The 13,466-nt window shown below is 35.1% G+C and overlaps 1 protein-coding gene across 1 annotated transcript; it reads right to left on the bottom strand.

The window, feature by feature from the left end:
• Positions 1-4,973: 4,973 nt before the first annotated feature.
• LOC108214321 (auxin response factor 19) lies at positions 4,974-12,962 on the bottom strand. Its single transcript, XM_017386260.2, has 13 exons — positions 12,371-12,962; positions 11,471-11,583; positions 11,302-11,397; positions 11,086-11,142; positions 10,825-10,980; positions 10,639-10,723; positions 8,961-9,051; positions 8,716-8,880; positions 8,430-8,625; positions 7,948-8,086; positions 5,971-7,826; positions 5,641-5,831; positions 4,974-5,559 (listed from the first exon to the last, which is right to left on the bottom strand). Exons 1-13 carry the CDS (start codon positions 12,426-12,428, stop codon positions 5,379-5,381), a joined length of 3,384 nt encoding a protein of 1,127 aa, XP_017241749.1. The 5' UTR covers positions 12,429-12,962; the 3' UTR covers positions 4,974-5,378.
• Positions 12,963-13,466: the final 504 nt, after the last annotated feature.

Raw genomic sequence — 13,466 nt, 5'->3', positions numbered from 1 at the left:
AACCCGTGCGAAGCACGGGCGGGTATAGAATTCGTAATTTATTAATTATAATTTAAATTTTAACATCATCTTATTAGTATTTTAGTATTAATGAATTAGATTTTAACCAGATTATATTTACCAACTGATTACATTTTTTGACGACTACGAATTATACCAATATCGGTTTATTATAATATAGTATATAAATAATATATAAATTATATTTAAAAGAATAATGGTGGAGTTTTTTTTATCTTGTATTACATCACAAGTGTTTGTGATTTGAACGGTATAAAACTCTTTAATATTGTAAGAGTAAGAGAAGTCTACATGTGACCGACTTGTAGTTATAAAAGAGATGACGAAACTAAAAATTTGTACGACTACAAATTAAACATATGTTGGCTTATTATATTATAGTATAGATTTCCACACATTTTTATTCTGGGAAAAATCTCAAACTGATCACTGAAGTGAGCGTATAGTATCAAATTTTTTATCAAACTTTAACTGGGTCTCACTCGTACCACTCTAGTAATGGATAATGACGAACGTTAGTTTGACTGTTTGACTTGACAAAAAGCTGACATGGCAAACAGAGTAGGTAACAGAATGGCTGAGTGATTTACGTGGCTTATGACTCGTATTGCAACGGTCAGGAGATGGAAGATAAAAAAACAAATTAGATGAATTATTAAAACAATAAAACATGTCATTGTATAGTCCATCTGCCGTTTGTTTAATTGTAAAAAGCATTTATATGTACTACTCCCTCGCTCCAGCTGAATCGTGATCCGTCACACTTATTTTTATATTTTTTTCTATAATTTAACAAATATTTTAATTTTTAAAATATGATTTTATAATTTATTTTTAAAATTTTGTATTTTTGAATAAAATTTAAATGTTAAATTTATTTTAAAAAGAAAAACTTAGAAATAAAATACAAAATTATATTTTACAGCAGTATTAAGTGTGTGTCGTGTTTTCATCGCTCCATATTATAAAATATATTTTCATAAATGATTTTTCTTTTTTGTTTCCAAATAAAAATTTAATTATTAATTTTTTTTAATGTATTTGGAACTTCTTATGTTAGTAATAAATTATCAAATATATAAAATTTATTAATTTAATAATAAAATATTATAAGATATCTTTTAATTGATCTATTATATTTTTATAAAATCAAATTTCAAAAATAAAACATGCCACTAAAGAAAAATCTATCTATATTCCCATTGCCCTGTATCATATCTTTGCATGAATATATATTTTAATTGAAGGACTACGATCGGTCGATGATATGATCTGTGAATCAAATGAGCAGAATTATTATTTATTTTAAACTCGAGTTAAACTTCCGTCAAAAAAAAAAAAAAAAAAAAAAAAAAAACTCGAGTTAAACTCCCAAGGTTCTTTAAACGGCCCCCGCAGTGTAGGTAAAGTTAGATCTGGAAAGAAGTACTTATAATTATTATAAAGTAAAACAAGGTGCAATTGAAAAAGCAGTAATTAAAGAAAATAACTCGGGGAGAGGAAAGAAGAGGGGACAAGGGGTATTTAATTATTTTGCAATGTTACAATCCACGCAGATGCAGATTAGGATGCTGTCAGCCACCGTGTCAAACAAACGGTCAGCTTTCCGTTTGGTCAAATAGTCAAACTAACGGGTATGTCATTATCCGTTATTAAAGTGGTACGGATGAGACCCCGTTGAGTTCGATATAATTTTTGATATCACAGGCTCACTTCGGTGACCAATTTGAGACTTTTCTCCTTTTATTCTTATCTTATATGACACGCTAATATTACATGGAAACCTATATATTATATTAATAATAACAATTACTTCATGCTTCTTCTCCCCCCGACGAAAAAGGTATGGCTCCTAGTCTTCATCATCCTCACTTCTTGAGGAAACTGGAACTAGATATCCAAGTTCGGGAAGACGTTTATATACCCTATAAGGGGTTCTTTCATGAAGTCTGAAGCATGGATGATCGGTGTCTCGTTCATCTGTGCACGGACGGACCCACATATAAGTGAATGGGTGCCCAAGAACCTACTTGGGCCTGGGCTTAAGAGATATGTTATATTGAATTTATTTTTGGAATCCACTATCATATTAAAGAGGAAGAGGCCCAAAGAAAATTACACAGCCCAATACACAATACAAAAGAAAAGGTTGTAATAGTAGTTTACCACGTTTAAAAATTATAATAGAAAATATTGTCTCTGCTGCTCGTGCTCTGTCCCTTTGATCCTCTCGGTAGGGTTTTAAAAAATTAACTTCTCCTGAACTCATGGTGAAATCTTTTTAAACCCACTTGAACTCTTGATGAAAACATTATAGGAAACAATTTTCAAGTGTAGAATATATTTTTTTTTTGACAGAAAGAGTAAAATATTTTTGATATTAATGTATTTCATACTATTTATAATTATTATTGCATCTTTTTATTTTAACATTTATATTAGGAACCCACTAAAATAATTTTTTGGGTCCGCCACTGCATCTGTGGTAATAGCTTCAATCTCCAACTTGAACTGATAGTCTTGAATCTCTTTCACATAGTTGAGAGGAAGATTATGTGGATATTGCTAATACTCATATGGCACAATCTATGGATATCTAATCCAAAGCCTGTACAAAAATAATCACTTTTCTTCTGTTGTTTCTTTGGATGATGTAATAAGTACAGTTTCTCTTGATTTCTTGTCACGCAAGTCTCAAATTTTAGCTTCTACAGATCAATGGATCATGTGCTGCATTAGTAGAGAGAAGGGTGGCGTAATCAAAGATTTTAGAAAGATTTTATGTAATAAAAAAATTTAAGGTGTCTGCGGATATTATCCGCGGAAAGGAAAACTCCCCTTCCACGGATATTTACAGTGAATATATTAAATAAAAGATTGGATCCGAACTCTTAAAATATACTCCCTCTGTTTTTTTTTATATGACACTTTTGACTTGGGCACGTAACTTTAGGTGGGTTGACCGGATAGTAAAAAACATTATTTTTGATTGATTTTTTTTGTGAATTAAAATTTTGATTGTATATTTTTATTCAGAAAAAGAAAAATTCAAAAATAATACTTTTAACTATCCGGTCAAAGCACTTAAAAGTGTGTGCCAAAAAGTCAAACGTCATATATTAAAAAACAGAGGGAGTATAGATCTAAAACCTCCCATACAGTGTGTTAGATAACTCTTTCCTGACACAGACACGCGGTTATCAGGGCACTGAAAACAGGACCCATAAACAAAACATTAATTTACTGTGCAGGCCGAATTCAAAACAGCATTGGTTTTCTCACTGACCACACCAGCTGTGGTTTGCATTGGATTATGGATTATGAATGTTTTTATGACGAGAATACTACAAACAAAGGGAAAGATGCTCAGATTTTTTATACCGAAGAGATGGCATCTGTCTGGAGCAAAATCAAATCATACAGAGAAGGAAACAAAGCAAAGAAAAATAACAATTGCACATATAGGTATAGTATTTGTTTGTGCATAAATAGAGGGTGTGAATGAATGGCTTGCAAAAATAACACGCAAATCGTGTTGGAAATAGTAGTTAAGACATGCAGAGCGTGTTGGAAATAGTGGTTAAGGCATAATAATTGTGTGATTATTGTTTATTACTCTCTCTGTCTCATGATACAAGTCTATTTTGAAAGAAAAAATTTCCCACAATACTTGTACACTTTTAATTTCCAATACAAATATATTGACATTATTCTAAAATTATCCTTCTTAAAAGTTGTATAACAATTACTCCCTCTGTTTTTTTTATATGTCTCCTTTGACTGGGGCACCTAATTTTAGGTGGGTTGACCAGATAACAAAAATTATTTTTTTGGTTGATTTTTTTTTGTGAATTAAAATTTTGATTATATATTTTTATTTAGAAATAGAAAATTTTAAAAATAATACTTTTAACTACCCGGTCAAAGCACTTAAAAGTGTGTGCCAAAAAGTCAAACGTCATATATTAAAAAACAGAGTGAGTAATTAAGATTGAATAAGAGTCTACATTCATGCATTTATTAGGGATAGAAGTGAGAAAATATTACATAATTTATGTATTTTTTTATATGCGTACGAAACTTATATCGTGGGACGGGGTATTATCTGCTTGTTTTGTAGATATACTTCTAATTCTTGCTCAGGCCAGCCTGGTTGGTTCTGCCACTAGTATTCAGTCATTATGTATTAGTATTAAATTTTTCACTCGATAATAAAAGAATGAATATGTATAGATTTCAAAATAATGTCAATATGAAAGAGGGTTAGTGCTGCTTCTTGCAGTTTGTTATTTATATTGGATTTGTAAACACATGGATGTTAATACAAGATTAGATTTGTAAATTTGCACCCACTCTTCCTCCTTCAAAGGGTTTCAATCCTTAGCCCAAGCAGTAACAAATGTTTTCATGGTGTTCGAAGAGATAAAGACTAAATTTTGATTCTGCCTGCCTGAAATATGAAATTGAATACATTGTAAATGTATACCTGAAAAAGAAAAAAGTTGAATTATACCAAGATACACAGAAGATTTTTGACTATCAGTGAGATAATCATGTTTGTATTATCAATGTTTCTGCTAATTCCCTTTAACAATACGAAATTCGCAATTCGAATATAAGAAGGAAATCTTAAAGTATTCTGGGTAAGTTTTCAAGCTCAGATGAAGATGCATTCTGAATTATACCTTTTCAGTGTTTGTAATTTCCGGGTAGCTCAGGGTCTGGTCTAATTTTTACATCTGCTTATATTATTTTTATTTTTACTTGGTTCAAGTTCAGAAAGGCTTCTAGAGTTGAGTTGAGTCCTGGCATTTACTTTTTAAGTAGGATATGGGGCTAGGGCTATATATGCATCTTTTTGGAAGTTTCAACTGCTTTGCTCATTCACTGGATTTTTGCCAATTTTATGCAATTTAGCATATACTGATGGAAGGAAAAATATGAACAAGTGATACTAAAAATCTGATTTAATAATATCACCTCAAAGTTCACCAGAAGACTGGGATCAACAAACTATAGTGCAGAAGATAGGTACAGAAAAATATGTGCGACAGAGACCGTTAGTAACCCGACTTTAGGGCTAACTTCTATTTATACATATACAGACTTGCGTTGTAAAAACGGAATTCTCAGGTTGTATAAAAAGAAAAGAAAGTAAGAAGCTACAGCTACAAATCTATAGTAGGCACTACTGGTTTATCCACCATTAGCATGTAAAATAGTATGCTCTTTAACTACAGTTTTGGGCTTTGACAAAGCGCCAGGGTTCCGAGCAGCCACATTAAAACTTTTGATTTAAATGTGCTCCAAAAGTCTAAAAGGGACGCAAACATACTTCGGACTAGTAGCTCATTGCTTTATCGATTGAATGAGGCAGCTGAATTATCGTCATACTGTCCTTTCCAAGCATTGCCACTGTCACTCCCACTGCAAGTTTGGTTCAGGACTGCTACGTTACCCAAGTCACCATCCAAACTCATCTGTTGCACCTCAGCGGATGATAGTATCTTGATACTCTGAACACAACCCAAAAATTCCCTGAAAGTAAACAGAATTGCATCATGGATGGTAAAAGGAAACAAAAGCAGAAGTGATTGTACAAACTGATTTGTAACTTACTCCCACGGATCATCACCAACAAGTAGTATGTCATTTTCGTTATCTACATAAACAAGTTTCCACTCATTTCTTTGGGGATCTTGCAGTTGCCCTTCAATACCAAACATACGAGCCAGATCATGCCTGAGGTCATCATAACCCTTATAACGAGTAACATCTATAGTTCTGCCCACCGAGCCACGTTTCTGAACCTGTATTTATTGTTCAATTTTAGATACTAAAAACGTTGCCAATACACAGAAAAAGTATACTATGTCATTTCACAGCGAGCTAGTCTCGTTTTTATATGGTCTTATCATGTAATTTTGTATATTAAACAAAAGAGCTTACCTTTGTATATGTTCTCATTCGTTGAGTCTGGTTTCCCCACAACCCACTACTCACTACCCCTGTTTCGTTCATAGCTATATCAACATCATTTGAACAGCCGGGTTTGAATGACATGTTAGGCACTCCAAACGATTGAGAGTCAATTGCAGTGGATAGCTCTGTTTCAATATCTCTAGGAGTGCCGCCATAATTCGAGAGCACATTCTGAGAATCAAAACCTCTTGATAACAAAGCATCAGGTGTCAACCCGTCCATATTTACTGCGAAAGGAAGATTACTCTTCACATGTGACTGAACGTCACTATCCAAAGTGAAGCCAGGGAGTGAGAAGTTTTGGAGTCCACCAACATCCAAGCAGTATGATGTAGCAGATGAGGAGGCCTCCAGTTGATCACTAGCAATACCTTTGTACTTGGGTTGGTCTGGTCCTTTGGGATTCATTATTTCATGTTTCATTCTTATATCAGGCCTGCTTTGAAGCTCTTGAATTGAATTAGTAGCAGGACCGACCACCGTTTCATCTAAAAATCCTCCTGACCCCTGCTGATTCTTGTTCAAGAAGCTTGATGGGGCCACCTGGCAGTTATTGGTCGATGGAGAGGTTGAACATGAAGGTGCATCCCCTTCAGTGATACCAGAATGAGCTCTATTTATTCCTAGTGGTTTATGTTGACTTAGAAGTTGGTTCATTGGAAACTGTGCTGATGGAAGAAGCATTGATGTGGAGAAGCTGTTGCCACTTAATTGCTGCTGAGACATGGGCATCTGCTGTGATTGACGATTTTGTTGAAAAGCTTGTTGCTGTAAGGGCAGCTGAGGCTCTAGACGAGGGCTTACTGGAGTCGGAAGTTGCTGCTGCTGCTGCTGCTGCAATTTCTGCAGCAACTGTAGCTGCTGCTCTGAAAGGCTCTGCTGTAATGTATGTTGCATTTGTGGTCTCTGTGACAAACTCTGCTGCAGTAGCTGCATTTGAGCCTGTTGTAATTGAGGATGCTGCTGCTGCTGAGGTCTACTCATTTGTTCCATAGATTGCTGAAACTGCAAGTCTTGCGGTAAGGATGTCATCTGTATTGAATTCCTACTATTTATGGGGTTGGTTTGCTGCAATTGTGTATTTCCTGCAAGTAGTTGTTGCTGCTGAAGCTGAGAGTAATTAATTGGCAGCATTGAACTTTGAATTGGGATCTGGTTAGAGGAAACTCCACCACTATTTACAAGGGAAGACTGTAGTATTTGTTGTTGCTGATGCAGCTGCTGCGGACGGGGCTGCTGCACTTGTTGGATTGGCTGCTGCACTTGTACCAGCGGCTGTTGCTGCTGTTGAGGGAGCTGTAGTGGTTGACTTTGTTGAATAGATTGTTTTTGTTGGTGTTGTTGCTGTGGCTGATTGGATTGTTGTTGTTGCTGCTGCTGCTGTTGCTGCTGGGAATGTTGATGAGATTGTTGTTGCTGTTGCTGCTGCTGCTGCTGCTGTTGCTGATTGGCAGAAGTCTGCAACAATTGCTGCATCTGTTGCTGTTGGTGCCATGCCAAAGATGACTGCTGCATTTGACCACCTGGCTGGTTTTGTTGATTAGCTTTGTTGAATTGAAGATTCGGTATAGATAAAGCAGGAGCTTGAAAGTTCAATAGCTTCGAAGGATCATCAGTGCCGAGACCACTTTGCAGGGCTGTTGAAGAAACAACAGGAGAAAATGATGCTGGTTGAGTGCCTGGAAACCGCTGATTCTGTTGCATGCTCATCCATTGGACTAAACTCAGACCGGGGAGTATAGAGTTGGAAGCATCCTTCATGCCATAGTCATCAAGCCAGGGCATGCCTCTTTTAAAAGCATTCTCCATGTCAGATTCGTCATCTGTTAAAGCATTTGGTAAATAAAAAATTCTTATTGCAGATATATTAACATTCAATCACAAGTACACAAATTATAATAATTAAGAAAGAAAAAACAGTAGTTAATACAGTAAATCTAATACCTGGTAACCCTGCCTGTCTAGGGAATTTAGGTCTGAAGAATGGAGGTGGACATATGTAAAAAGGAGTTACAACAGGCTCTATATCCCATATCGAAACTCGACTTGGACGTTCCCCAGCAGTTGATTCATCCCATCCGACCTGTTAATAGTACAAGTGATACTCAGTTTCACATGTTCAACCATAGTTAGAAACCAAGGAAGCCTAATCAAATAATAACTATGTATTGCAAATTAACCAAGTTGCAACCACTGTTTAGAGAGGTAAACATGTGATAACATGAGCAATTTAATGCAGTTTTTAGCCAACTGCCAGTTTATGGGAGAGGTACAAGACTTTGTAAGCAAAAAGCAGAGATTTTGATAGTAGAGAGGCATTAATATGGTTGCAAACACTCTCCAACCAAACTATAGCACTATGGCCTCTGCAAGGTCGTGACATTCAGTTCCATACATAAAACCACTTGAAGTGACATGCCCAATACCTGAAGATTGCGCCATTGAGAGCTTTTCCAACGAGCAGCATCCAGATCACTTATGCCTGTGATGGTACCCATGTATCTACGCACTCCTGACTCTTCTGTCTCAAACATCATTCTAAACCTCATTCCAAGTGAAACTTGAGCATACATTGCTTTGTTATACTTGGCTAAAGGAATTACAAACTCAGCTGGGCTAGCCCTGTATAATTTACCGCCATAAGTATATGATATTTCAAAAATTTCAATTTATGTCATAATACCACGTATTATCCAAACTGATCTGCATTACCTTGGGTTATAAAATATGGTAAATGGGCTGTTATTGGCAGCAGCATGAGCAGCTGCGGCCAGAATCCCGATGTGCATGCTGTCACTGGATATAACAGATGAGGATAGAGCAGGCTGCTGTCGATTAGCACGCCTTATACCCAAAAGAAGCTGTGATTTTTCATCTCTACACCCAAATATGCACATTCAGAAAAAGTAGTAGGAAGTGAAAATAGAGAATAACTGCAAAAAACATCGTTCTCATACCGTATAAATAGAACAGAATCTCCAGCAAAGAGTCTTTTAGAGCTGACAAAGACACTCCAACCTGTAGTCAACAGGTGCCTTTTTGGTTGGCCTGATATACATATATTATTGTGTTAATACTTTGAAGACATCAAATTCTTTAACATACTTGATATTTCAGTGCATACATTTTCAGCTTAAATTGAGGGTTAAGATTCTATCATGCATGCATGTACGTACTAAACAAATTAGAATATCTACAAGTCAGAAGAGGAAGAAAAGGAAGAAAAACAACACATTGGTATTTCAAGATAAGACCAAGTGCGGTAACTATAAAGTAGAAAATCTGTAGTTTTCCAAATGCAGGGAATTCATTAATTTAACAATATTTGGGACTGAAGCATTGTAAAGATCTCGACAATATCTCCTGACCACCAAATTATGGGGGGCAGTAAAAATTGTAGGCATGGGAACCCATTTCACTTTACCACCATATGCAGGAAACAGAACTCAAAGTACAGACTTTGCGGACTAGGGAGCAGAAATACTGCAAGATCAAGCTGTATTTCCCTTGGACCCTAATAGTTCAAAATACTTTTACAACATGAAGACAATTCTTTAATCAACAAAATTTCTATGACAATCATTTAAAAAACAAGGAGTCGAGCACAGACTCTGCAAAAGTAAGAATGAGCACTTGTGAAACCACAGCTTAGCTGTATCAGACACTATTGTTGTGTTTGGTTGGACTGTTGGGGAGATGGAGTTGCTAGGGAATAGAATATGTAATAGTTTATAGGTACAGATTTAGAATTATTATTCCTTCCTCCATTACATTCCAAGCAATTTAAACTAAAACTCAAACCCGCCTAATTTAAGAATTAATTTAAGTTTCATCATAGAAAAATTGCACTTTCTTGTTATTATCTTTTTCAATCTTCCCTCTCATATCCTTCGGTTCCTCTTCAAATTTGTTTAAAACTTTTCATTCCATTCCTTTGCCATATTATTCTCTTTAACTACATGGAGCATAATTACCGCATTTATATTTATTTATCACAAAAAGTTTGTCACTTAAGTCATGTTATTTAAACAATTTGGACATCTTAAGGTGAATAAAGAACTCCATTTGAGACTTTGAATGTTATGTAAAACAAGTAATCTTGTCGACCATAAACAGTTACGTAAATAGGTATGGTAGTGGTTATTTGCCTTCAAAAAAATATGTGCAGTCCAAAGACCACCTTTATCCTCAAAAATATTGATTAAGGCAAATTATATGATTTGTACAACACCCTCACTTATTTAACCCTGAGTACATGAATGAGACACTCGCACTTGGAAATCATTATAGCCAAAAGTCCAACATGAAAATTTTTAAAATTTTTGCCAAGTCCAACACTTGAAAATGGACACTTCTGGCTGAGTCTGGTATCCTATGCTAATATAGAAAAGAAATAGTCAAGTGCATATCTATCTCATGCCTCTTAGTCATGGGATACCTTTTTCCAGAGAGAGCTATTTACATTAAATATTATAGCTTCACTCACAGAAACCTTCATATAATTTCATATACTGGGAATAAAAGTACGAATAAGTGAACACTAGCGGAGCTATCAAAAAAATCAGCATCTGGAAAATAAGAGCTTCTGCAGAACACTTTGAAGGGATATTGGTGGTATCGTATAGAGGAATGTACCTCGGAAGATATGTCTGAATGTCCATGTCTGGTCATGTAAATCTCTAGCTACTATCTCCTGAGCAGGTGGTTGCATTGTGAAATCCTACAAATCACCTCACTAGTGAATACTCGCATTGGAAAATTGCCCATATTGCTATTAGTATGAATCCAGATTTAAACAAAATGTAAGCGTGTAGCACATACAAGCGGTGGAAAAATTTTCTCAGCTGCTCGACGAGGTACAGAAAATCCACCATGAGTGCTTGTGTCACTAGCTGTAAGAGTTTTGCAGAAGAATTCAGCCGGTTGTCTGCTTTGTTTGAGTCCCATGTCAGAAATAAGTAAAGCATCCTGGTCATACTGCAAGAATAATGATCTATTAATATGATTACAGTCAGGCTCCATGTTTTCCTCTACCGATCAGTAACTATAAGTAACTAGGGTCCAGTCAAGTAGCCGACATACTTTGTTAACAGGTTGAAGAGTCATCTGTGCATAAACCTCGTCAGTTTCTGCATCAGCCTAATCCAAGACAAATAAGCAGCCACTCAAGTTACTAAACATATTTCACTCTTTGACCATCAGAAAAGAAGTCATTCACAATATGTGCAATGTAACAAAACAGAACATTGCACAAAGTAGAATCCGTTAGAGTTAATGTGTGTATGAAAGCCTTCATACCTGTAGTGTGACGTTATGAAGCATGCACACTAATTTGGAAGGAAGGTTAGGATAACTTGGGATTCCATCAGTCTCTTTTTGCATCGATGCGGCAACCTAAGATAAGTTTCATAAGCAAAGAAACTATAGAGTTTGCCCATATTTCACTAGGTAAAGAGAGGCAACATACTTGCTCACTGTGACCTTGAGGAAAGTACACTACAAGGCTTCCCACTGGAGGTAAAGAGACCAGCGGCCCAGCACAGGCATGCCATAACTCAGAATTAATTGCTTTCCTTTCTCCTGCTTCCATATAAAAGTGAAGCTTGTAATAGCCATTCCAAAGTAAATAACATAATTAAACATACTACAAGCAAATGCTCTCCTCATACAAAGCTGTTTTATCAAATCAACAAAGCAATATGCCAGGGAATTCAGCAGAAAGCACTAACTAAATATACACGGGAACTTCAAAATCCCTAATGATTTGCCATTTATCGGATACAATGCACAAATAACTAAATGAAGAATCACATTACATCATGATCACCCTTCACCAAAAATTATAGTGCCATGAGATGTATCTAAAGTACAGTGCGTACAACTAATACCAACTAACACATGAATACTCAAAAAGAGAGGATGTATCAAAAACAACATATATATGTTCTTAATTATTATACTTTTGTTTGAGTTTGGAAACCGCAGCACTTGGCTTCACTAATTAATTTCTTAGGCTATGTAATCCTACTTGAATAAGGAATCTTGAGCAATAAATTCAGAACATTAAGTTCAATCAACAAATAATCATAATAAATACCTGGAATGAATGACCATGTAGCTTCAAATAAACATATTAATCCAACCAAAAAGAGTTAAATTAGAAAAAACAGAGAGAAAACAGATAAACATATATGGACATCAAACACTAAGCAGACAAAGAGAGAAAAGGGGGCACAAAAAAGGTTGCACAGAAACAGCTGCAACTAAACACAATGATATTAACCAAGATAAATCACAACAACTAAAAACAGTAGCATCCACACCTAGACATACTTGCATAACTAGTCATAGTTATAAGCAGCTGTACCTTCTGTTGGATTGGAAACATAACCATTTGATGAGGGAGCCTTCATACTTGACAACATAAACACTTTAACAAGACACGACCTTTTTGCTCAAATTCACCAAGATTCATCAAAGGGTCATCAAATCACACTCCATTTTAGCGCCAAAGTCAAGAACCAAGCCTCCCGAAATTATCGGAAGATTGAATTTTTAGCCTATAGATACAAATCTCTTCAGCACAAGAACCACTTTTGAGCTTCAAAACTCCAAGCTTTTTTATCCCAGCAAAACTTTACACAAAAAGGGAAAGCACGAAGATTTCTCCGGCCACCGGAAAACCTGCCGGATATAGTAAAACTGGCAAAAAAAAGTTGGTATAAATAAAAAACAGAGACTTGGGTGTGCTTATCTTAACGAGAATCGATTTGGGTAGGGAATGAAATAGAGAAATAAGCAGAGGAGAGTGATTAAAAGTAGTCGGAGAAATAAGTGATTCCACCGGAAAATATGACGGCAAGTAAAGCTGGGTTGCTTTATAGAAGCTATATAAACTCTATAGCTAGCATAGAATAATACTTACAAAATTGATGTATGTATAACTTATACTCTACTATAGTAGAATTGTTGTGTGTCTTTCGATTTGATTTAACTTTGTAAATGTTTGCAAAAATAGATGGGATTTTTTTAATAGAATATTAATAATACTTTACAGCAAGCCGACATGAGATGAAATAAAATAGAGATGTAATTTAAATTTATTACATCTTGATTTGTTACACATGCACATTTCATATTTAAGTTCCGGGTTTTGCTCTAATAAGGTGACAATGGACATTACTTGTACTTTGTCCCTCTTTCTATTTTTAAAATTTCATCCAAAGGTGTCTTTGAGTCGTCTCAATAATATTGGATTGGAACAAGAATATTAAATTTTTAATAAGATGGGATATATATGATAGTTTTAATAACTATTTTTTTAATTTTTGTTATTGTTATAATATTAAATTTATAATATATTATGAGGAAATTGATGAAAGGACGTGAATAAGTGTGAAAAAAATAGAATAGTGAAAATTTTGTTCATAAAAATTAAATAAAAATTTCTAGCCATTGTCTGA

This window comes from Daucus carota, chromosome 3 (genome assembly GCF_001625215.2).
Source record: "Daucus carota subsp. sativus chromosome 3, DH1 v3.0, whole genome shotgun sequence".
NCBI lineage: Eukaryota > Viridiplantae > Streptophyta > Magnoliopsida > Apiales > Apiaceae > Daucus > Daucus carota.
This window is presented reverse-complemented; position numbering and strand designations above follow the sequence as displayed.

Bases quoted from the DNA above. Each gene is read 5' to 3' on its own strand.
- LOC108214321 (XM_017386260.2), bottom strand. From the start codon at position 12,428: ATGTTGTCAAGTATGAAGGCTCCCTCATCAAATGGTTATGTTTCCAAT. The intron at 8,881-8,960 runs GTATGAGAACGA...ATTTGGGTGTAG, and splicing joins GATTCTGTTCTATTTATACG to AGATGAAAAATCACAGCTTC. The intron at 8,626-8,715 runs GTAATGCAGATC...TAAATTATACAG, and splicing joins ACCATATTTTATAACCCAAG to GGCTAGCCCAGCTGAGTTTG.